General features: G+C 35.9%; 3 protein-coding genes across 3 annotated transcripts; 2 read left to right on the top strand and 1 right to left on the bottom strand.

Annotated features, from left to right (window-relative positions):
* Window positions 1-201: 201 nt before the first annotated feature.
* LOC130957933 (uncharacterized) lies at window positions 202-3,568 on the top strand (the record flags this gene model as incomplete). The annotated part of the gene is made up of 5 exons (XM_057884790.1): window positions 202-945; window positions 1,048-2,068; window positions 2,387-2,401; window positions 3,348-3,460; window positions 3,543-3,568. Coding segments are annotated over exons 1-5 (1,824 nt in total), but the record flags the coding sequence as incomplete, so codon positions are not given.
* Window positions 3,569-3,920: 352 nt separating this feature from the next.
* Window positions 3,921-7,490, top strand: LOC130954247 (small ribosomal subunit biogenesis GTPase RsgA 1, mitochondrial). Its single transcript, XM_057880978.1, has 5 exons — window positions 3,921-4,857; window positions 5,398-5,619; window positions 5,722-5,916; window positions 6,008-6,201; window positions 6,831-7,490. The coding sequence occupies exons 1-5, from the start codon at window positions 4,156-4,158 to the stop codon at window positions 7,024-7,026; spliced, it is 1,509 nt and encodes a 502-aa protein (XP_057736961.1). The 5' UTR covers window positions 3,921-4,155; the 3' UTR covers window positions 7,027-7,490.
* A 6,470-nt stretch (window positions 7,491-13,960) lies between these two features.
* On the bottom strand, window positions 13,961-15,754 carry LOC130955970 (60S ribosomal protein L17-2). Its single transcript, XM_057882987.1, has 7 exons — window positions 15,636-15,754; window positions 15,505-15,541; window positions 15,321-15,361; window positions 14,724-14,954; window positions 14,528-14,630; window positions 14,370-14,437; window positions 13,961-14,292 (listed from the first exon to the last, which is right to left on the bottom strand). Exons 1-7 carry the CDS (start codon window positions 15,636-15,638, stop codon window positions 14,227-14,229), a joined length of 549 nt encoding a protein of 182 aa, XP_057738970.1. The 5' UTR covers window positions 15,639-15,754; the 3' UTR covers window positions 13,961-14,226.
* Between the last annotated feature and the right edge of the window lie 2,998 nt (window positions 15,755-18,752).

The raw sequence follows: 18,752 nt of genomic DNA, 5'->3' as shown, positions 1-18,752 counted from the left end.
ATATAATTCGAACCAGGTTGGTTCGAACTCTATTTGTTAGTAAATCGAACCAGGTTGGTTCGAATTATGGTTTTTTTTTTGTTAGTAATTCGAACCAGCCTGGTTCGAATTAGTAATGAAGGTAATTCGAACCAAGGTGGTTCGAATTATAGAGAGAGACTGTCTGCATGTAATTCGAACCAGGCTGGTTCGAATTACACCAATCATAGTTCGAACCAGGCCGGTTCGAACTATGTGTGAGACTGACTGTATATATATGGTTCCAAACGTGAGTTACTCTCATTAGAGGGAGTAGGATGGCTAGTGAGGAGAGTTTTGTTGTTTTGGTGCACCACAGAGGATCTGTTAATAGAAAAACTCGTTCCGGAGTAAAGTTCACGGATAAGAATCCTTTATGTATTGTCATAACATCTACGACGAGTTACGATGACCTTGTTAGCGCTGTACTAATGAAGCTTGGTCTGGAGGGTGCGAAGCGGATAAAGAAGTTTTTCTATCGCATTCCAGTCACGGTGCTACAGAATACGGTGAAGTATGATTGCTTCACGATTAATAATGATGCGGACTTGCAAGTAATGTTTCTCTGTCGGCGGCAGTTTCCGGAGGTGAGGACACCAGAGTTGTTGGCCCGGCTGGTTGATGTTGTATCCAGCTCCGGCGGTTCGAACAGGAATACGAACACTATAGCGAATGCAGCAGGTTCTAGTTCCCGGCCTGCCGTTGCTTCCTCGTCCGTCCCTGTGTACGAACCAGTGGTCCAACATGTCGCCTCCCCATCTTTCGCTGTTGACCTCAATGCCACCGAAGGCGACGAGGTAGTGGAAAGGGAAAATTTGCCGAACGCTTTAGTGGGAGTTGCACCTGTTGGCGTAGGAGACGGTTTTTTGGACGATGAAGACGAGGATGACGTCGAGCCGGATATGATTGACGATGATAGCGCTGATGATATTGGAGCGACTGGGCCTGCATTGGAGGTAGGTGGTTCTAGCTCTGGCACACAGCAGTATCCACCACATTTTTCCTCATTGGACTTGGACGCCATGAGACATGAGGGGGTTTTAGGGCACGCTGTTGGATTCGGAGCTAGAGATGCGGAAGGGAGTACTGGTCTGACAGAGTTCCAGGTTGGTCAGCAATTCCAGGATAAAGATGAGGCCCTTTTAAGTGTGAAGACTTACAGCATCCGGCGAGGGGTACAGTACAAGGTGGTGGAGTCCGATCACCGCCGGTATGTGGGCAAGTGTTCCGAGTTTGGGAATGGGTGCACATGGTTGATTCGACTGAGTCTCCGGAAGCGCAAGGACATCTGGGAGGTCAAACGGTACAATGGACCTCACACTTGCCTGGCCACATCCATCTCTAGTGACCACAGGAGTTTGGATTATCATGTGATTTCGGCTTTCATTATGCCAATGGTTAGGGCCGATGCATCCGTGAGCATCAAGGTGCTCCTGAACGCCACGGCAGCGCACTTTGGTTTTAGGCCGACTTACCGGAGGGTTTGGATGGCGAAGCAGAAATCTATTGCCCTCATATACGGTGACTGGGATGAGTCCTACAACGACCTGCCTAGGTGGGTCTTGGGTGTCCAGCTGACGATGCCTGGGAGTGTTGTGGTCCTGAAGACGAGCCCGGTTCGAGTTGGAGGACAGGTGGACGAATCTCAAGCGTACTTCCACAGACTTTTCTGGACTTTCCCGCCCTGCATCGAGGCTTTCCGTCATTGCAAGCCGCTAATCAGCATTGACGGCACACATTTGTATGGGAAGTATGGGGGAACGTTGCTCATCGCGATTGCACAGGATGGGAACTCCAACATTCTACCTGTGGCATTCGCACTAGTAGAGGGTGAGAATGCGGAATCCTGGACATTCTTTCTCTCACACCTTCGACAGCACGTGACCCCGCAGCCCGGTCTGCTGGTTATATCGGACAGGCACAACGGCATCAAGGCTGCGCTTGAGGCCCCTGACGGCGGTTGGCTACCGCCATCTGCGTACCGTGCATTCTGCATACAACACGTAGCGGCTAATTTTGCCCTAACCTTCAAGGGCAAAGACGCTAGGAGGCTACTAGTGAACGCGGCGTATGCGAAGACCGAGGTTGAATTTGATTACTGGTTTGATATCCTGCGATCTGAAGATCCGGCGATGTGTGAGTGGGCGAACCGGATTGATTACTCGTTGTGGACTCAGCATCGTGATGAGGGGCGGAGATTCGGTCACATGACGACGAACATCTCCGAGTGTGTGAACTCTATCCTGAAGGGGGTCAGAAATCTCCCTGTAGCATCCCTGGAGAAGGCAACATATTGTAGGCTTGCGGAACTGTTTGTTCGCAAGGGGAGAGAGGCTGAGGCCCAGATGGGAACAGGACAACAATTCAGTCAGCATTTGGTGAAGTGTATTGAGGCCAACATGAAGACGGCCAGGTGCTTCACGGTGACGCTGTATGACCGGGATAACTCCGAGTTCACTGTAGCAGAGACTACTCCGACTGGTTCTTTCTCCTTGGGTACTTACAGAGTATCACTTGCCTCTCGGACATGTGACTGCGGGTACTTCCAGGCTCTTCATTTCCCGTGTCAGCACGCACTTGCGTGCTGTGCATACTCACGGGTCACCTGGACCTCTTACGTTCACAGCGTCTATCAGATTAGCTCGGTCTTCAATGTGTATCGGATGGGATTCACACCTCCCATCCCGGAGGGCTTCTGGCCACCTTACGACGGGCCCACAGTGATTCCAGACCCTGCCATGAGGCGTGCCAGAGAGGGTCGTCCTAGATCCACTAGGATACGGACGAACATGGACGAGGCGGATCCGAATCGGCCAAAGAGGTGCGGCCTATGTCGCCAACCTGGACACACGCGACGTAGTTGCCCACAGGTTGCAGGCTCGTCTCAGACAGGACACCATTAGTATGCATGTTGTTAGTGTTAGCATTATCTACATTAGTGCGCATCTTGCTAGTCTTAGAGTTATTTAGATTATATCCCATGTTGTTAGTGTCAGTATTATTTATATTAGTGCACATGACTTTTAGTTTGATTGTTGCGAGTAGTAATGAATATGGCTTTTTTAATTATGTATTTTTTTTCTTTAAAGTTCAATCATGTATGATCCTGGTTTGTACTTTTTTTGTTATGTTATAGTCTGTTTATCTATGTTTTTTTTTAATTTGTGTTCTGGGACATCGATTTTGTATCATCAATGAATCTTGAAACAGTTTAGCGTTTATTTTCTCTTATTGAACTGTGTCCGGGTTGGCGACATAGGCCGCATCTCTTTGGCTGATTCGGCTATGCCTCGTCCATAGATACACAGCTTAGTCAGTCTCACACATAGTTCGAACCGGCCTGGTTCGAACTATTATTGGTGTAATTCGAACCAGCCTGGTTCGAATTACATGCAGACAGTCTCTCTCTATAATTCGAACCACCTTGGTTCGAATTACCTTCATTACTAATTCGAACCAGGCTGGTTCGAATTACTAACAAAAAAAAAACCATAATTCGAACCAACCTGGTTCGATTTACTAACAAATAGAGTTCGAACCAACCTGGTTCGAATTATATAAAAATACGATCTGGCTTATTGCTGTAACGATTTTTGCTTTGGCGTATTTACGTAATTTTCTGAGCCAGTTGGCTTATTATGGTTTTTTACCCTTTTATTTATATAATTTTATATTTTTTTAATTATGACCGGATTAATCAAATGAATCAATAATTTACCGATTGAATTAATAACATGATAATCCGATCATATGATTGAATTAATTACCGGTCTGGTTCTAATAATTATGGTTTGGTTTATTGTTACTGACTGCGGGTTCCATTATCGTTTTGGTGTGTCAAAACGTGTCGTTTAGTAACAATACTATTCCATGATCATCAATCCGATAGACGACCGCTAAATAAAAATGCCGTTTGGATAAAAGCAACCACACTCCGTCGCTGCTTCACTAACCTTCCACCCGTTTCGGTTAAGCCTCAAAATGGAAAATGGATAATAATAAGCTAATAACAGAGAAACAAAGAACCTGCTGGAAACAAGTAATAACCCAACTTCGAAAAAAAACCAAGAAAAAGTGATTCTCTCTTTCTTTTCTATACCGACCATTTCCAAAACGCCACACTCACCAGCTTCCCTGATGGCGCTCGCATCGTTCTCGATCCTCCGCCACCACCCCCGCACGGTGGTGTCTCCCGCCTCACCACTCCCAACTCTCAACACCATCCTCCACCGTTGCTTCCGCTGCCTCCCGTTCGGCGCGGCGGTGGCCACCGCCAGACACCACCGAAACCCTAACCAGCAACGGCAACAGCAACCCCCAAGCAAGAACCTCCTGAAAGCAAAGCAAACCTTCAAAAAGTTCTCCTCCTCCTTGGCTCCCGTCCTCTCCCTCGAGGATTCGCCTCCCTTGTCCGACTCTCAAGCCGTCGGCATCGTCGCAGCCTCCCAGGCCAACTTCATGCGCGTCATCGTCCAAGAACAAGAACCTTCCAGAATGAAGCTTCCAGAAGCCTCTTCTTCTTCTTCGGCTGGCTTGGAGCTACTGTGCGTGGTGAGGGAGCTGCTGAAGAAGATAAAGCGGAGAGTGATGGTTGGTGACAAGGTTCTAGTAGGTTCCATTGACTGGGTTGATCGAAGGGGAATGATCGAGAATGTGTTCCAGAGGGATAACGAGATTCTTGACCCTCCCGTCGCCAATGTTGATCACCTGCTTGTGCTTTTTTCGCTTGACCAACCCAAGGTTGAGCCGTTTATGCTCACAAGGTTCCTTGTTGAGGCCGAGTCCACTGGTATTCCTCTCACCCTTGCGCTCAATAAGATTGAGCTTGTGGATGGAGAGGTTCGTGGTTTTTCTTCTGATTTTGTTTTCCTGTTTGGTTTGTGATATTGTGATATGGCTGTTAGATTGTTTCTTAGAACTAAACTAATTGTAAAGAAAAGAAAAGAAATGATTATTTCCTTGGAATTTTATTGATATGTGATCTTAGGCTATATTTTGAGAGTTTTTTGAGGGTGAACATGGAGTTTAATCAGACTGTAGAGGAGGAATGACTTATAATAGAAATGAATGGAGAAGGCATAGAATGGAATGGAGTGACAAGGATTTGCATGCTGCATTGTTATTTGGTTGTTTGATGAAGAAAAGGAGAGGGAAGGGAGACTTATTTATTAACTGAAACTGGACTCTTTAGGTTTCATCGAATGGTTACAACCTTCTATTCTATTTTTTGGTAAAGAATGTTTAAAAGTTGAAACTGCTTGGATGTTGATCAGAGTTTCTCAACTTGTTGCTAGAAAGCATCACCGACTCTTTTAGTTATTGTGTTGGGTTTGATTGTCTTGTGCTGCCTAGTTAATAATTGCTTTGCGTGTTTTCTAGGCTGTAAGTTCGTGGAAGTCTAGGTTGCGCAGCTGGGGCTATGAGCCTATTTTCTGCAGCGTGGAGTCCGGACATGGACTTGATCTACTTGCATTCAAATTGAGAGACCAAACAACCGTGATCGTAGGTCCTAGTGGAGTTGGGAAGTCTAGTTTGATCAATGCCCTCAGAAGCAATCCCCGTGTTTGTGATGCTGAAGAAGGGGAGAATTGGTTCGAACCCGTGGGTTTTCTTTCTTATGTCCTTGTCTGTCTTTTGATGTCTGCTACTATGTGTATGAGATTTTAATACTTTGTATGATTTGTGCACTTGCATTATTTCTAGATTTTAGGTAGCAAGTGGTTTGAAGAACAGAGAGTTGGGGAGGTTTCAACAAGAAGTGGCAGAGGGAAGCATACTACTCGCCATGTCTCTTTGCTTCCATTGTCTGGAGGGGGTTATCTTGCCGACACACCTGGATTTAACCAGCCTAGTTTATTGAAAGTGACAAAGCAGTCTCTTGCACAGACTTTTCCCGAAGTTCGTACTGATTATGTTATGATCTGCTAAATTCGATGTTGATAGAATTTTACCTGTTTATCTGGTCTTATATTTGTTTTTCCCTATACAGATCAGGAAAATGGTTAGTGCCAATCAGCCTGCAAAATGCTCATTTAATAATTGTCTACATCTGGGTGAACCTGGGTGCATTGTGAAGGGCGATTGGGAAAGATATTCATACTATTTTCAACTGCTTGATGAGATCAGAATCAGAGAGGAGTTCCAGCTAAGGACATTTGGAACTAAAAGAGAAGGTGATGTAAGGTATGAAAAGCAAGTTGAAAATTATGAATTATACACAATACTGGGAATTCCTTTTAACAATTATAATCTAATATACATTAGTTTCCATATATTATGACATGAAAGTAGGATCATGCTAGAGTGTTTTTTAATGAATAGTGAATTTTTTATTTTTTATTTTTTTATTTTTTTATTTTTTTTTTACAATAGAGACAAAATAAAGACATCAAGTGCAATGCACACTCCTCTTGAAAATTTAGTTACAATATTCAATTTTCGCCCAAATTCACTCTCCACCAAAGAAATTCCCATAGAATCTTGTCTATCTAGTGACTTTGTTTTTCATTTTCTTTGCCTTGTACTTGTAAACATTATGGTGGAAAATGGAAACTGAAAAGTAGCAGCAGGGGGGAAAAATTATCCTTCCTGGGGTATATAGCAGTGCAAAATACTTACTGGGATAGTTGAGTAAATTCATGATGAAACTTCTGCTTGCAATTCAGTGCCTGTCTAACTCTTGTATGGAGATTTCTAGAATCAGACTCATTAATGCTATCTAAGTGAGATTATTATGTGGCACAGTTTTATGGTATCTTATTTTAGTTTTATTTATTTATTTATTTATATTTTTATGCTTTTTCACTTTTCAGGTTCAAAATGGGAGATATGGGTGTTCAGCAGGCAGAACCACGGTTGGAACCAAAGAAGCATAGGAGAGTGTCTCGGAAGAGGATTAACCAGTCGATTTTAGATGAATTAGATGAACTGGATGACAACGGCGACGACACTTCAGTTGATGAGGAGAATGATCCCATTTTAAGGGCTATGAAGAATGAAAACTCTTAGAAAATAGTCAATCACCAGCACACATTGTAAATAGTTTCCGACTTGCGCTTAAGTAACAGCGTAACAGCGTCCCGTATTTCCGGTTCCCATTACCAAAGGCATTTTTTGATGTTTTTGTTGACCTTCTTTGACGTAGGTTCAAGTATGTACAGAGTCTGTTGTACTATGTCAACAATGGTAACGGACATATCTTTCTGAAATTCTGACCAAGTGAAGCCTTGATCTATGCTGGTTGCCAATGTTAGCTTGGACCATTTCATTATATGCTCCAAGTAGGGGTGTGCATGGGCCGGGTGAAACCGGGTTTGATGTGACCCAGACTTGGTCCGAAATATATACCGGGCCTATTTATTAAACCCGAACGCGATCTTAGATCCGATGAAACTTATACATTTTCGGGCCACTATTATATCGGATAAAAACCGAGTGAAAATTGGGCCGTTAATATTACATTATCTTAATATCTTTTTATAAGCTAGCATGTGAAAATATCCAAATTTTTAAGATTTCAACCATTATTTGACATGGTAAAATTCACTAAAAAAATATAATAAGAACTAACTTTTTTCTAAATTTAAAGCATAACCATAATCAATACTAATATTATTTAATAACATCAAATATTTAAATTAATACAAATAACACAATATTATGCATTAGTTTAATATCTTATGCATTTTAAATATAAAACATTAACTTATAGTCTTATAATAACTAATAACACAAAATATTAACGTTTACAATACTTAAATTCCACATAAGAATAACTATCATTCATCACTAATAACACAAAATATTAATTATGTATGATTATCGGACCACTGGGCCGAGTTCGGTTAACCCGAATCATGGCTCGGACCCGATCCAAAATAATGACCGGGTTTATTTTTAAGACCTTTACTCGATTTTAGACCTGTTGAAATCACACCAAAATAATCCTTAAAGTGTTTGGGACCGGACCAGATCTTCGGACCAGATCGGACTATGCACACCCCTAGCTCCAAAAGTCTCTTTTGCTTGGTTTAATTTTTAACAAAATCAGAACTCATAAACATGCCCCTAAGAACAATATTATATGATCAATAAAATTTATTAGTTGATATTATTAGAAAACGTTAGTTTCTTTAACATTTTTCATGTACCAATGCTTAGAATGGTAATAGCAACCAAATCAGCATTCAGCACAAATGTAAATACTTGTGTTCAGATGTGGCTCATTGATGGGTTCATAAATTGATATGCTTCATATATTAAGGTGGTAGATCAAGTATTTGGTAATTATACATTTTCGAAACATCTGCAAACCTATTGTGGTTTGAATCAATCAAGCATTTTATTTTTTAATTTTCTGACAGGAATCAGTCGAGCTTAAATCAGCAAATTAGGAGGTAGAGTTAACATGGGCACACATTGACCATGAACATGTGCCAAATTGTAGTAAGGTATTTCACTCAAATTTCAAAACTTGTATTTAACAACTTAATTATTTTTCAACTCAAGACAATGCGGACTTAACTTTCTTCAATATAACTGGCACTGTGAGGTTACAGCAAGTGTCCTCATTTAAGAAAGAAAGTGGCACTTCACCAAGACATTCCAAATCCGCATTCTCTAATTGATGGAATAAGCTTTTAAAAAGGACTCAACTTCTTTATTGCAAAGAACATCCAGATTCGTGTTCCACATCTCATCATTAAAAAAAAGACTGAATTTTGTTATGCTTCTTCCGCATTAGAGTCTGAACATAAAAAAAATTGGTAATTTTATCTATTGTTCTATGGATTTCTGAAACCGTAAAAGTTCCTCTTGCACAAAAGTGTTATTATAATCCTCAATTAACTGTTGCTCTTTTTGCCACATAGAAGAATCTTCTATCACTTCCAGCCGCTTCTATAGAAAATTAATTTGGGGCTCCAACTCGCTTTTCCTAACAAAAATATTGCCGAACACTTTAGAATTAAACTTCAAAGTGTTCCAAAAGCTTGCCATGCACCTCTCTATAGTCAGACCGCCATGTTTGGTTCACAATATCTCTGTACTTCGGATGGATAGCCTAAGCCGCAATAAACTAGAAAGGTTTGTTCCTTTTCGATTGGGGCCGACCTTTACATAAAACTAAAATAGGATAATTATCAGATTGAAGTTTATTTAATATTTTCGCATAAGTCTCCAAAAATAAAAAGATAGCCATCCACTATTAATACAAATCCAATCAAACTTTTTTGCCAACTCAACATAATATTTTATTCTTTTATACCAAAAAAAGCGTCTTCCAATAATCTTTAAGTCAATCAGGTCGCTATTTCCCTAACGAAGCAGCAAACCGACCATCAATTTTGTCACCAACTATTGTTAATGTTCAACCAACATTTATTTTATTTACGTAGAATTCATTAATTTATTTTTGTCCAGTTAGCAAAACAGAATCTCAATACCAAAACAAATCCAAACTATGTGTGTCAGAGTTCATCAACCTTCTTTTGTTTCTTTTGTCCATTAACATTCCAACTCCATTATATCATGTAAGAATTATTTTTGCTTACATATTGCATACAGATTCTTAGGTTGGTTTTGGGAGTATATATCAGGATTTGAATTTGAAGATTTGACATTTTGACTAGGAATAAGGGTTTCAATATGCTGCAGGATTTTTGAGTTACTATTTTTCAAGGCTGTTAAGTTGATGCACATAGTGAGACTTTTTTTTTGGACTGGACATAGAGACTGAACTTGAAGAGGCACAAACAATTTTAAAATAAGGAGCTCTTATTTTGTATATTTTGTTTGGGGCAATGCCATGAGTACACCCATCACAAAAATGTAATAACTTGAAAAAAGAAGTATGAAAATATAAAATGAGAAAGATGTTGCTAAACAGAAAAAAGAAATAAAACAAAAAATTTGAGTATACGAATAGATTTTTAGTTTTTTTTTCTTTGTTTGATTTGTCATGTGCTTTATTAGTGTTGGGGGGATGATAAGTGCTTAACCAAGACAGGTTTGCTCCTCTTGAGCTTGTTTAGTGGAAAACAATTTCATGCGATTATGTATGTGATTTGGGTGGGTTTCGTGAAAAATAGATTAAGTGAAAAATAATGATTAAGATGAGAGATTCGGGGTAAGTAAACTTGTGAGGAAAAATACTTCTATTAATGGCAAATAAGCAATATGAGAACCAATGATGAGAAATAGAGGTGGAGAACAAGTGTTGAAACCTCCACTAATGTCACAAGAGGATGAATGAGTTTTGTTTAAAGTGGACAGGGGTTGGTTAATGGTTGTCAAGTGTTTTGCGAGAACACCTAAATGCCAATTTTTTATTTGTGAAGGCGATAAATGTAATGAAGAACAAAATGAGAGGAAATTTGGGGAGAGGAAAAGATGGGTTTTTTAGCTTCTCAACTTCAAAAGTAAGAAAAGTCTAGAAGAAGGTGAAAGTGAAAGTGAAAAGTTTGGTTGAAGGTCTGTGAAGAAGAAGGTGATAAAGTGAAGGTAAAGGTAAAGGTGAAAGTAAAGGGTAGAGGATGAGAGTGAAAAGTAGTGAAAGTGAAGGTGAAAGTCTGGTTGAAGGTCTGTGAAGAAGAAGATGATGGTTTGAAGAGATGGCTTGAGGTCCTTTTATAGTGTAAACCTATGATGATGAGGAAATCTATTGTCCAATGATTTTTAATTTGATATTTGGTTTACTACTTTTTTCAAAATATCTTTAGGTATTCCTGTCACCTCAAGTCTTGTCAACTGGAAAGGTAAGAAGTTGATTTTCACAAGTTAAACTAAAGCTCATGGCATGTGACATCAGTGAAGGGACATCTAATTTGGTTTTCTTTTAACTAGATGACACATTTACATTCCAAATCCAACCAATCCACTTCCACCAGTTTAGTTCCCACTGAAGAGAAATTTAACTTCTCAAGGTGTTCTTTTGGGTTCCATCCTTTTACCCAATACCTTTAAGAGAAACTTGACTCTTGTTTGACCATGTTTGTAGGTCATTCTTAAAATTATTTATGTATAAAAAAAGGTTTATATTTTTAGTACACAATCAGTATGTTTCCAAGATAATAAGATCAAATAGTTCCTACAATTTGTTTATGCTTTCTAAGAGAAACTCCAATGGAGAGTCCCTCTCTCACTTTTTCCAAACACAAAGGGACTTCAACCATTAGAGAAAAGGATATGAAAGTCCTCCCACAAGTCCCAAGGAAGACGAGTTTCTCCTCAGAAGGACTCTATCCTACCAATGATAACTTGTCATGTGGCAAATTATCTTTAAAATAATAATTAATTAAATAATTATATTGAATTATAGTTAATATTATTAAAATAATTAAATTATAATTAATCATAATAAATAATTATATTATTATTTAATTAATAATTTATATTAATGATTTAAATCATAATTAAAATAATTATACACAATTATAATTAATTAAATTTATTTACATAAAAAAGTAAATTTAATTTTTTATGTATTATAAAATAATTTTTAGTGAGTTATTTATTTTTATTTATAAAATTTAAATATTAACCACATTACAAAATAATAGAGTTTAATTATATTTTTTATATTAAATAATTTTATAAATTAATATAATTTTGAATTATATATTATGTGGTATTTTTATATATGAATTTATTTAATATTAATATTTTTTAATAGTAAATTTTTTTAAAATTTATAAATTTAAATTATATTATTGAAAAAAATTAATTACATTAATTTTAAAAAGTTTAATTAATTAATTAAGTAGGACCACAACAAGGACTACAGTTAGTTCCTTCTAATGGAGAAGAGAGAGATGCTTTGAGTTCTTATTTACTGTTTATAACACAAAAATTGATGTGGAGTTATTTTTTATGACAGATGTGCCATAAACAGGAATTGGGATGAGTTTTCTACTAAAAATAATTTAAAGACCAATCACTACACATCAACATATAAAATTTTTTTCAAGTAGATCGATATTTTCAAATTTTCAATTATTTTTAATCATTGATCTAAATTATATATATTATATATATTTTTTATAAATAAAATCAACAGTTAAAAATTATTGAAATACCAGTTTAGCGATACATTTAAAAATTTTCCCAACATATATAGCGTGACCATAAATTAGAAGTTGTAGTGTTAGCATAAAGTAATCAATCGAATATATATATAAGTGAAAAAATTCACTTAATAGTTACTGCTTCTAGCAATTAATATTTTGTTTCTCATTACATGTATTTCAATACATAAATATACTCTTACTATATCCTCTTAACCTTTCATATACTCATTTAGTCATATAGAATTAAATTGAAAAATAAAGTATGCTTTATGTTTCAAAAATTTGGTAAAAATTTTAAAAATATTTTTAAATTTTATTTTATTTTAATTTTATCCCAAAAATTTTTAATTTACATTAAATATATCTATCAGTTAATTTTTTATAAAATTTAGTACTAGTTCAATAACAATTATATAAGAACAATCTTTCATACAAGTAAATTAAACATAATTATCATGCATTATTGTTGAATTTGTCTTAATTTTTTTTGAAAATTTAGCTATTAATAATATATTTGATATAAATCGAAAACTTTTAGAATAAAATTAAAACAAAATAAAACTTAAAAATATTTTTAAAATTTTTACCAAATTTAAAGACAAAAAATATATTTTATCCAAACTTTAAAGTATTATTTCTTTAATTAAAATATTACAACATTCATTTTTATTTCCCGAGTAATCGCTCTAACACACTAACACTAGCTAAGTAGGAAATATAGAGCTGATTTTAAATTTTTAACTAATGCCCTCAGTATAACTCTAAAGAGCATATCCAAGAGCCTGTGTTATAGTGCATATTTTTTGCCAATGATATCCTCCTTATGGAAGAGTCAAAGAAATACCTAAATAAGAACTTTGATTTATGGAGAGAAGCTCTAGAAGTGTATGGTCTACGCATATCCAAGAACATGTGCCATGGTACATATTTTTTGCTGATGATATTGTCCTTATGGGAGAGTCAAGAGAAGATCTAAATAAGAAATTAGATCTATGGAGAGAAACTTTAGAAGTGTATGGTGTGCGCATAAGTCGTAGCAAGACGGAATATATGGAATGTAAGTTCGGCCGCCGAAGGAGAAACTCTAATATTGAGGCGAAGATTGAAAAAAACTACGAAAAGTTAAAAGTTTTAGTATAAAAGTTTTAGTATATTGGATGCATTATACAGGATAATTGAGAGAATGAACAGGATATAAATCATGAGATCCAAACAGGTTGGTTAAAATGACAGAGTACGTTTGATTTTATATCTGACAAAAAAGTGTCTTTAAAACTTAAAAGTAAATTCTATCGCACTGCTATCAGATTAACTTTTTTTATGGTATAAAGTATTGGGCGGCCAAAAGAGAACACCAACATAAGTCAAGTGTGGCAAAGATAAAAATGTTGAGATAGATGAGTGGTCATACGCGATTGAATAGAATAAGGAACAAAGATATAAAAGAGAGTTAAAATAGCGCCTATTATGGTAGAATCGTGTCTCACGTGATTTAGACATATGAGAAGAAGACCGACAGAATACCCAATCAAAAGGGTGAATAAAATGGAAGATAGACAAATGATAAAGAACAGAGAAAGATTTAAGAAGTCCATCCATGAGATAGTCAAACGAGATTTACATGTAAATGATCTCTCCGTAGACATAATATATTATAGAACTCAATGGCGTCATTTGATTCATATAATCAACTCCACCTAGTGAGATAAGGCTTCCTTGCTGCTGCTCTTAGTCTAACTTCCCTTTCGAGAACTTCTTTCACAAAGAGATTTCACTTGTGAAAATGAACCCTCTCTATATAAACGTTATTAACCTATTATTATCTTTTATTCTTCTAGAACTGTCCCAAAAAATGTTACCACGATAACATGCTTGCGTATGAAAATTCTTTAGGCAAAAGCTAGAAAAGGAACAAAATCATAGATCCTGGATCAACCATTTTTAATGCTTAACTAAAGACACTAGGTAATACCCAACAAATAGTACATTTCCAAAACAAAATTTCCAAGAATCTCAAAATTAACTTGACAGCGTCTATGTGAAGCAGAAGTGCTGTTCATTCTTCTACAAGAGAAATCCATGACAAATAACGAGCAACAAAACTGACAACTTAGGACTTTCGACAATCTGCTTCAACAACAATTTAGGATGAAGCACCACTACGAATAGCTTGAGACTTCTTTTTGCTTGTTGCCAGCTGGGTCTCCGGCTACAAGAACAACAATAAATGAACATTTGCTGTAACATGAAAATAAATTCAAAATAATTCAGAGGTAAAATCAATACCTCTTTCTTCACAGGCTCTTCCTTCTCAGATAAAATCAACTCTATGTGGCATGGTGATGACATGTAAGCTGCCAACAAAAGGCATCATCAATATTATACCAAGCAATGGTATTATGTAAACCGAATAAAAAAAATAGAGTGCGCAGATTACAACTTACGATTGATTCTTCCGTGAGCTCGGTAGGTGCGGCGCCTTTGTTTCTGTGCTTGATTAACCTGGATATGAGAAATGTAAAGAGCATCCACATCCAAACCTTTCACCTGCAAGAAATCAAAACCAACATGAGTTCCAAATGCTCAAGCTTAACGTAGACACAAAGTAGAGCAAATCTTGAATACATATACGCAGCGCACCTCAGCATTGCTCTCAGCATTCTTGAGCAAATCAAGAATGAATTTAGCTGATTTCACGGGCCAGCGTCCTTGTCCATTGGAATGTCTGTTCTTGGCCTGGGCAGTCCTCCCAACACCACCGCAGAAGCGTCGGAATGGAATAGCCTGTTTGTGGGCCAGAACATCCTCCAGGTACCTCTTTGCCTTAACAAGGGGCAGCTTCCTGATTGCAAAGGCAGTCTCCCTGGTATTCTGTACAGAAAATTTTACAACACAATTTCTTATTTCCAGCTCAATAAATATAGAACAAAAATGAGTAATATAAACTGTGTTTATACATTTTATCAATATAGAATTTTCCTCGACAAAATTATCAAATGTGCATTAAAGAAAACGACAATCATCAACTTACAAGGGACCAGTAACTTGAAACATTAACCATTGCTATTACAAATTTAAGGGTTATTCACTATTACAAATGCAGTTCTTTTAAGGCTTATCATATCCCTAAAAGGCTACTACAAAGTACAAACATTCTTTGGCTCTAGCTCTAAAATTCCGGGATCTCACATTAAAGTAAGAAATTATAAAGTTCCAAAGGTAAATAGAACATCGTACCTTGAAATGAACCCTAAGATCAGAGCCTCTAGCCTTGCAAGCTACATTTGCAACAATCACATTAGGTTAAGCGAAAACAAACAAATTGAGTAAAAAGAAAAGAAAAATATCCACAGAATCAAAATAGCTATGAACACAGATTCAAATACAAATTCTACTAAAGAAAACCCGAAAGGGAACATACACTTAGTGGGATTTTCGGGTTCTCTGGAGTACTTCACCTGGAAAAAATTAAGAGCCCATAGCGAGATTTGAGAACAGATGGAAGTATGAAGAAGAAAGATTAAGTGTGAGAAATGACCATGGTTTTCTTACCATTGCGGCGGCTGCGGCTTCTCCTCCTTCCGCAGAGTGAGAGGTGAGTTGCAGTTCTTCCAAATTCTCGTTCTTTTTTTTTTTTCAATCAAATAAATTGGAGTCGTAATTTGAAGCGGACCGGATCGGTTATTAAACCGGTCGAGTCAATGATTTAATTGGAATCGAACCGCAATTAAATTGATTTAATTAAATATAGTAATTCACAATTCAAAATTACAGCAAATTATAATCCAAAATTATATCAATTTTGTCTAAAATCAAAATCCAAAATTATATTATTTCTGTCCAAAATTATATCAAAATTCTATTCGACATTCAAAATTCAGAATCCAAAATTATATAGTTAATCAACAAAATAAAAAAAATAAATGAACTAAAGAACATCAATTCATATAGTTAATTAACAAAATAAAAAAAATTAATTACAAAACACTTGAACTCATCGCGGCAGAGCAGAGAACAAAGAAAGCTAGAGTTTACAGCGACAGAACAGATATTCGACGACGATGATGACAACGGAATAAATGTCCGACGACGATGAAACCTTCAAACTACGCTTCCCACGACGACTAAAGAACCAGACAACGACCAGAGGACCAGAGGACCAGAACGACCAGAGGACCTTCGGTCCGCAATGGTGGCAACGACGGGTGGTCATTGCTGCGTCGATTATGTTGGGGACGGTGGAGTTCCTTCTGGGGCGTTGGAGGAAGACTGGAAGAGAAAATTAGAGTTAAGGGAGGTTATGTATGAGTGGCTCTTTGGAGTGGGTTGGGTCAGCTATGGGTAATGGGTCTTTTTTGGCATCAAAATGACACCGTTTTTGGTGAATATAAAAAAATGGAACTTTTGATAACCCGACCACCGGTCCGACTGATTTTTTTAGGACGATTTTGGGAGTCAACCGAACCAGCATTTAGGTTTATCAACATGTATCTTATCCACGAGTACCCAACCCGATCGAATAGCGTTGCTTACTTAACTGTTGTCTATGAATCACGGACACTTCGCTGAGTTGCCGTGTCTGCATGTCGGACAGATTTCGGACACGACACTCACTGACACTCGTCCGACACGCGTGTCTGCTATATCCAACTGTGTCTTAATAAAAAATAAAAAATTCTTTTTCGGACACATTTGGACACACCTAAATACCATCACGTGTCAGCGTGTCCAGTCTTATTCTTAACATATATTCTTAAAATAAATATAGATATAGTATATATATTATTATTTATTAAAATAAAAAATATTTTAAATACTTGATATAATTAAAATGAGACATTAAAAATAATTTAAATTTTAAATTTATACTTTAATATCAATAAAATATTAAAATATCATTTCGCTTTATCTAAAAAATACTTTATATTTTATATGTATGCGTATCCTCGTGTCATGTAAGATTTTAAAATTCACGTGTTGACGTGTCCCGTGTCGAGTCGTTTCCCGTGTCCATGTCAGTTTCCGTGCATCATAGACTGCTGTAAATAGGATAGAGTCATAGTTATCAGAACCGAACCGATAATTGACTCGGTCATACGATTGGGTCATTAGATTATTGATTCAACTATTAGGTCATTGATTCATGCAGTTGATCCAATCATAATTAAATAAAAATATAAAATTATAAAAATAAATTAAAATCAAAAGTTAAAATTTAAATATGTATGTCTTCAGATAACGCTACATCAATAAAAATAATTATCTTATATATTTAATCGCATAAATGATTATTCAAAAAAACGGATATAATAAGACAACTATGTAAAATATTTTATAATGTCAATGTATTAAAATTAAATTATAAAAATAAATAAATATAATATTATTATTAAAGAATAAAAATAATGTTTTACATTATTTAAATTTCATTGTTTCAATATAAAATATATAATTACTTTAATATGATATTAATTATTAGTTTTTTTTAGGATGATAAGTGTGTGGTAAATAAAAGGTATTGCTTTCATTATATATATAATAATTAGCATATTATTTAACAAAGAAAAAAAATACTAGCCTAGTGGATGACTCATGTGCATTACCTTGGAAGGTTCCAAGTTCAAATCACAAGAAAAATGCTTTTTGGATTAATACAAAAAGTTATTTTTTACTATGATCATCGCACTGCTGGTGCACCGTGAAGGCGCGCGAGTTACATTGACCCGGCCGGACCAATAGATCTGAGTCAATTTAGGTTTGATCGGTTTACTGTGGGTTAAACTAATTTTTCACAGGTCAATTATAAAAACGGTCTGGCATTTAATCCAGACTGGTTGAGAATTTAGTTTATTAATTTTTTTTTTATCGAACTGATTAATCTGATCCAGATTTAAGAACTGTAGATAGAGTAGAGTACAGTGTGAATTTGTTTGCGGTTAGGATCGGGTACAGGTTTAGGATAAACCCTATCCGCACCCCTAATATATTATTTATTATAAGTATATATATTTAAAAATTATATATGGTGGAGGAAGTGGTTATTGAACCCATGACCTCCTCTTTGTAAAAATTCATAAGAACCTCTAAACTAATTATTTAAATTATTAATTTAGTATATTTTTTTATAAAGTTATTCTAAAATAAAAATAAAACTAAAAAATAAAATTCATATATCACAATTTTTTAAACCACCAAGTGAATTTAAAAATCCTAAATTAATTTCATCATTTTTTAAATTTTTTTTACTTAGAAATCATAAGTTCCTCCTTCTTCTATTGCTGCAAATAAAGATGATGATGCATCTTTTGAACTGACAGAAGAGTAATGTTACAAAAGTTTGGAGTTAGAAAAAAAATGACAAGACATTTTATCTTTGTTTTGTATTATTTTAATTTTATTAAAAATTTGATGATCATGGTATTTATAATTTTATGTTTGATTTCTTTAAAATTTAATTGTTTTTAAATTTAATTTAAACTTAATTTTTTATTTTCTATTTTATTAATATGTATGAAATATGGAATGATTTTATATTTGCTTGAAAAGAATTATTTTCATGAGAGTAGAGTCAAGTAGGGTATAAGGTTAGGATTAAGAGATTCTCAACTCGCAAGTAAGTTTAGGGTAGAATCCAAATCCTATCCTATCATACCCTACCCGTTGCCAGCC

The sequence above is a fragment of the Arachis stenosperma genome, chromosome 10, assembly GCF_014773155.1.
Source record: "Arachis stenosperma cultivar V10309 chromosome 10, arast.V10309.gnm1.PFL2, whole genome shotgun sequence".
Lineage (NCBI taxonomy): Eukaryota > Viridiplantae > Streptophyta > Magnoliopsida > Fabales > Fabaceae > Arachis > Arachis stenosperma.
This window is presented reverse-complemented; position numbering and strand designations above follow the sequence as displayed.